Genomic DNA, 6,129 nt, shown 5'->3' with positions numbered 1-6,129 from the left:
AAATCTCCATTTTGGGGGGGGGGGGGGTGACAGGGGGGGACCCCCCCATTTTTGGGGTCCCCTCCCCCATTTTTGGGTCCCCTCCCCATTTTTTGGGGTCCCCTCCCCCATTTTTTGGGGTCCCCTCCCCCTTCTCGGGGTCCCCTCCACCATTTTTTGTGCCCCCTCCCCATTTTGGGGATCCCTCCTCATTTTTGGGGGTCCCTCCCCCAATTTTGTGCCCCCCTCCCCCCATTTTTGGGGTCCCCTCCCCCATTTTGGGCTCCCCTCCCCCATTTTTGGGGTCCCCCCCCCTTTTCTGGCCTCTCCCCTCCCCCTTTTGGGCCCCTCCCCCCCATTTTTTGGGGCTCTCCCCTCCCCCACTCCCCTCTCTCATCCCAAATTTTATTCCTTTTATTTTTGGGGTCCCCTCCCCATTTTCGGTGTCCCCCCCATTTTTTGGGGTCCCCTCCCCCATTTTGGGGGTCCCCTCCCCCATTTTTTGTGTCCCCTCCCCCATTTTTGGGGTCCCCTCCCCCATTTTTTAGGGGGTCTCCCCTCCCCCACTCTCCCCTCTCTCATCCCAAATTTTATTCCTTTTATTTTTGGGGGATCCGCCCCCATTTTTTGGGGTCCCCCACAGTTTTGGGGTCCCCCCCATTTTTTGGGGTCCCCTCCCCCATTTTCGGGGTCCCCCCGTTTATTTTGGGGGGGGTCACGGGGGCTCCTCGTTTTTGGGGGGGGTCACGGGGGCTCCTCGTTTTTGGGGGGGGGTCTCTGCAGCAGCCGCTGCTTCGGGAGCCCCTTGAGCAGCGCCAGCAGCTGCGCGATGAACTCCTGCGGGCCAATTAGCGCCAATTAACGCTAATTAACGCCAATTAACGCTAATGAACCCCCCCGGCCTCACCGCCCCGCCCCCCCCCGCGCGATAACGGGGGGTGGGGGAGGGGCCCCCCCCGGAAGCGCCGCTCGCGCTCGAGGCCGAATTTTTTCGCCTTTTAAAGGAAAAGCGGGAACGGGAGCGGGGTGGGGGAGGGGCGGGGACCCCCCCCGGGGGTGGGGGAGGGGCGGGGACCCCCCGCTGCCCTCCCCTCCCCTCCCCCCGTTTGCCCCTCCCCCCCCTCCTAATTTTACCTCCCCCATTTCCCTCCCAAATTTCCCCCTCTCCCCAAAATTTGCCCCTCCCCCCATCTCCCCCTCCCCCCCCAATTTTCCCCTCCCTCCCAATTTGCCCCTGCCCCACCTCCCCCTCCCCAATTTCCCCTCCCCCCCACTTGCCCCTCCCCCAATTTGCCCCTCCCCCATCTCCCCCTCCCCCAATCTCCCCCTCCCCCAATCTCCCCCTCCCCCCATTTACCCTCCCCCACCTCCCCCTCCCCAATTTGCCCCTCCCCCATCTCCCTCTCCCCCCTTTCCCCCTCCCCCCACTTTGCCCCTCCCCCATTTTACCCCTCCCCCCACCTCCCCCTCCCCCACCTCCCCCTCCCCAATTTCCCCTCCCCCACCTGGGTATCGGCCGTGCAGGAGCTCAGAATGGCCTGGAGGGGAAGGGGTTAATCAGGGTGGGGTTAATGAGGAGGGGGTGGGGGAGGGGCTGTGACCCCCCCATCCCCCCCTCCCCCCCCCTCCCCTCCCCCACCTGCAGTCTCTGCGCTCTCTCCTCGTCCGTCTCCAGCTCCAGCAGCGAATCGATGTTCACCTCGTCGGGCATGTCCCGCTCCTGGGGGGGGGCGGGGACCCCCAAATGTCACCGGGACCCCCCAAAATGTCATCGAGACCCCCCCGGGGTCACCGAGCATCCCCCGGGGCCATTGGACCCCAAAATGTCACCGGGACCCCCCCCAAAATGTCACCGGGACACCTCCGGGGTCATCGAGCCATCCCCGAGTGTCACCGAGACCCCCAAAATGTCACCGGGACCCCCCCAAAATGTCACCGGGACCACCCCAAAATGTCACCGGGACACCCCCAAAATGTCACCGGGACCACCCCAAAATGTCACCGGGACCCCCCCTCAGTGTCACCGGGACACCCCCAAAATGTCACCGGGACACCCCCAAAATGTCACCGGGACCACCCCAAAATGTCACCGAGACCCCCAAAATGTCACCGGGACCCCCCCAAAATGTCACCGGGACCCCCCCAAAATGTCACCGGGACACCCCCAAAATGTCACCGGGACCACCCCAAAATGTCACCGGGACCCCCAAAATGTCACCGAGCCCCCCCCGGGGTCACCGAGCATCCCCCGGGGTCATTGGACCCCAAAATGTCACCGGGACACCCCCAAAATGTCACCGGGACCACCCCAAAATGTCACCGAGACCCCCCGGGGTCACCGAGCATCCCCCGGGGTCACCGGACCCCAAAATGTCACCGGGACCCCCCCAAAATGTCACCGAGACCCCCCCAAAATGTCACCGAGACCCCCCGGGGTCACCGAGCATCCCCCGGGGTCACCGGACCCCAAAATGTCACCGGGACCCCCCCTCAGTGTCACCGGGACACCCCCGGGGTCACCGAGCCATCCCCGGGGTCATTGGACCCCAAAATGTCACCGGGACCCCCCAAAATGTCACCGAGCCCCCCCCGGGGTCACCGAGCATCCCCCGGGGTCATTGGACCCCAAAATGTCACCGGGACCCCCCAAAATGTCACCGAGACCCCCTCGAGTGTCACCGGGACCCCCCCGGGGTCACCGAGCCATCCCCGAATGTCACCGGACCCCCCAAAATGTCACCGGGACCCCCAAAATGTCACCGAGACCCCCCCAAAATGTCACCGAGACCCCCCGAATGTCACCGAGCCATCCCCGGGGTCACTGAGCCCTCCCAAATGTCACCGAGACCCCCCCAAAATGTCACCGAGACCCCCCCGAGTGTCACCGACCCCATCTCAGAGTCACCGACACCCCCAAAATGTCACCGGGACCCCCCCCCGGGGTCACCGAGCTCCCCCAAGTGTCACCGACCCCCCCCCGGACTCCCCCCCCCGGGGTCACCGACCCCTCCCCGATGTCCCCTCCCCTCCCCCCTCCCGTCGGTCCCCCCGGGCTAACGGGGCTCCGGCCCCTCCCCCTCCCTCCATCTGTCCGTTCCCACGGGTGGGGGAAGGGCAGATCCCGCCTGGGATCCTCGGGACTCCTCCCGGTCCCGGTCCCGGTCCTTGTTCCATTCCCGGTCCCGGTCCCGGTTCTGTTCCCGGTCCCCATTGCCGGTCCCGGTCCCGGTCCCAGTTCCCTTCCCGGTCCCATTCCCGGTTCCGTTTTCGGTCCCGATCCCATTCCTGGTCCATTCCATGTCCCCATCCCGGTCCCGGTCCCGGTTCCCGGTCCCAGTTCCCTTCCCAGTCCTGATCCCATTCCTCGGTCCCGGTCCCATTCCCGGTCCCGGTCCTGATCCCGGTCCTTGTGCCTTTCCCGGTCCCATTCCCGGTCCCGGTCCCGATCCCGATCCCATTCCCAGTCCCGGTCCCGTTCCCGGTGCCATTCCCAGTCCCCATCCCGGTCCCGGTCCCTGTCCCGGTCCCCATCCCCGTTCGGGTCCCGTTCCCGGTCCCCATCCCCGTTCCGATCCCATTCCCAGTCCCGGTCCCGTTCCCGGTGCTATTCCCAGTCCCTGTCCCGGTCCCCATCCCGGTCCCGGTCCCTGTCCCGGTCCCCATCCCGGTCCCGGTCCCTGTCCCGGTCCCCATCCCCGTCCCGGCCCCCATCCCCGTTCCGGTCCCGTTCCTGGTCCCTGTCCCGGTCCCGGTCCCGTTCCTGGTCCGTGTCCCGGTTCCGCTCCCGTTCCTGGTCCATCTCCCGGTCCCTTTCCCGCTCCCCAGCCCCGTTCCCCGTCCCTCCCTCTCCCGCTCCTTATTCCCGGTCCCGTTCCCAAATCCCGGTCCTGCTCCCGGTCCTGGTTTCCAGTCCCGGTCCATTTCCCGGTTCCCGCTCCCGCTCCCGGTCCCCGCACCCATCCCCACCCCGTTTCCCGGTGCCGCAGCCCGGTACCCTCCCCGTGCCTCCATCCCGGTCCTGCTCCCGGTTCTCCCTCCCGCTCCCCGGTACCTTTCCCCCCGCCTCCATCCCGTTCCCGGTCCCGTTCCCCGAGCCTCCATCCCCATTCCCGTCCCCGGTTCCGGTCCCAATCCCCGTTAGAGCTCCCCCAGCTCCACTCCCGTTCCCGGTCCCGTTCCCTGTCCCGTTCCCGGTTCCCCTGCCCCGTTCCCGATCCCGTTCCCGGTTCCCCTGCCCCATCCCCGGTTCCCGGTCCATTCCCGGTCCCCGTTCCCGGTAGAGCTCCCCGAGCCTGCCGTCCATCCACTGCTCGGTGCCGGTGCCCATCCCGTTACCCATCCCGGTTTCCCCTGCCCCGGTCCCGGTTCTCTTGAGTCGTTCCCGGTCCATCCCCGCTTCTCGGTCTCTCCCCGGTTTCCCCTGCCCCGTTCCCGGTTCCCCTTCCCCGGTCCCGGTGTATGCCCGTTCCCGGTCCATCCCCGGTTCCCGGTTCCCCCTGCCCCGTTCTCGGTTCCCCTGCCCCGTTCCCGCTCCATCCCCGGTTCCCGGTCCCGGTCCATCTCCGATTCCCGGTTCCCCTACCCCGTTCCCGCTCCATCCCCGGTTCCCGGTCCCGGTCCATCTCCGATTCCCGGTTCCCCTACCCCGTTCCCGCTCCATGCCCGGTTCCCGGTCCATCCCCAGTTCCCGGTTTCCCTGCCCCGTTCCCGCTCCATGCCCGGTTCCCGGTCCCGGTCCATCCCCGATTCCCGGTCTCTCCCCGGTTTCCCCTGTCCCGTTCCCGGTTCCCCCTGCCCCGTTCCCGGTTCCCCCGCCCCGTTCCCGGTCCCGGTCCATCTCCGTTCCCGGTTTCTCTGCCCCGTTCCCGGTTCCGCTGCCCCGTTCCCGGTTCCCCCGCCCCGTTCCCGCTCCATGCCCGGTTCCCGGTGCCGGTCCATCTCCGTTCCCGGTTTCTCTGCCCCGTTCCCGGTTCCGCTGCCCCGTTCCCGGTTCCCCCGCCCCGTTCCCGCTCCATGCCCGGTTCCCGGTCCCGGTGCATCTCCGTTCCCGGTTCCCCTGCCCCGTTCCCGGTTCCCCCGCCCCGTTCCCGCTCCATGCCCGGTTCCCGTTCCCGTTCCCGGTACCTGTCCCCGGTAGAGCTCCCCGAGCCTGCCGTCGATCCACTGCTCGGTGTCCAGCCGCCGCTGCAGCTCCTGCCGGTTGTACTTGACCGTGACCCGCGCCGCTCTCCGCTGCACTCCGGGGCTGCGGCCCGGGGACCCCCGGCCCGGCGAGAGCCCCCCCGGGGACCCCTCCCGGCCCGGCGAGAGCCCCCCCGGATCCCCCCGGCCCGGCGAGAGCCCCGGGGCCGCCCCCCGGCCCTGCCGCCGCCCCACCCGGTTCGCCGCCATCGCTCGGGACGCGGCGCCGGGGCGGCCGCCGGGGGTAGGGGGCGATGGGCGGGGCCTAAAAGGGCGTGGCAGGGGAGGGGCTTAAGCGGAGACCGCCCCTAAAGCCCCGCCCATCGTCGCCTAAGGAAGCTAAAAGGGCGTGGTGTGGGCGTGGCTTAATCATGGAATTAATTTAGCCCCCCGTTGACCCCGGTGAGGGGCGGGGCCTAAAAGGGCGTGGTACTGGGCGTGGTGTGGGCGTGGCTTAGCCTTGGAACTCCCCTGTAGAGCCTCCAGATCCCAAAACCCCCCAAAAAAACCGCCGGACCCCAAAACCCCCCAGAACCACCCTAAAAAACCTCTCCAAAATCCCCAGACCCCAAAACCCTCCAAAACCCCTCCCAGGACCCCCAGACCGCAAAACTTCCCCAAAACTCCCCCAAATCCCCTCCAAAATTCCCCAAAATCCCCCAGACTACAAAACTCCCTACAAAACACCCCCGAACCCCTCCTCCGAAACCCCCAGACCCCAAAACCCTCCCAAATCCCCCCCAGGACCCCAAAACCCCCCACAAAAACCCCCCAAAACCCCCCAGAACCCCCCCAGGACCCCCCCAGACCCCAAAACCCCCCACAAAAACCCCCCGGACCCCAAAGCCCCCCCCAACCCCCCCCCAACAGCCGCGCGATTTCCCGCGCCGCATGCAAATGAAGGGGCGTGGCTTCGCTCCACCGCCGCCGAGCCGTTCCCATAGAGGGGAAGCGCCTTGGGGGCGTGGC

The 6,129-nt window shown here is 67.5% G+C and overlaps 1 protein-coding gene across 1 annotated transcript; it reads right to left on the bottom strand.

Moving 5' to 3' along the window:
* Positions 1-594: 594 nt before the first annotated feature.
* Positions 595-6,102, bottom strand: PPP1R14A (protein phosphatase 1 regulatory inhibitor subunit 14A; the record flags this gene model as incomplete). Its single annotated transcript, XM_084224397.1, has 5 exons — positions 595-816; positions 1,485-1,517; positions 1,619-1,699; positions 5,104-5,425; positions 6,029-6,102. The coding sequence occupies 5 exons, from the start codon at positions 6,100-6,102 to the stop codon at positions 724-726; spliced, it is 603 nt and encodes a 200-aa protein (XP_084080523.1). The 3' UTR covers positions 595-723.
* Between the last annotated feature and the right edge of the window lie 27 nt (positions 6,103-6,129).

This window comes from Fringilla coelebs, assembly GCF_963513975.1.
Source record: "Fringilla coelebs genome assembly, chromosome: 37".
In the NCBI taxonomy this organism is placed as follows: Eukaryota; Metazoa; Chordata; class Aves; order Passeriformes; family Fringillidae; genus Fringilla; species Fringilla coelebs.
Note: the sequence above shows the minus strand (reverse complement) of the source record. Positions and strands in the feature narration are given on the sequence as shown.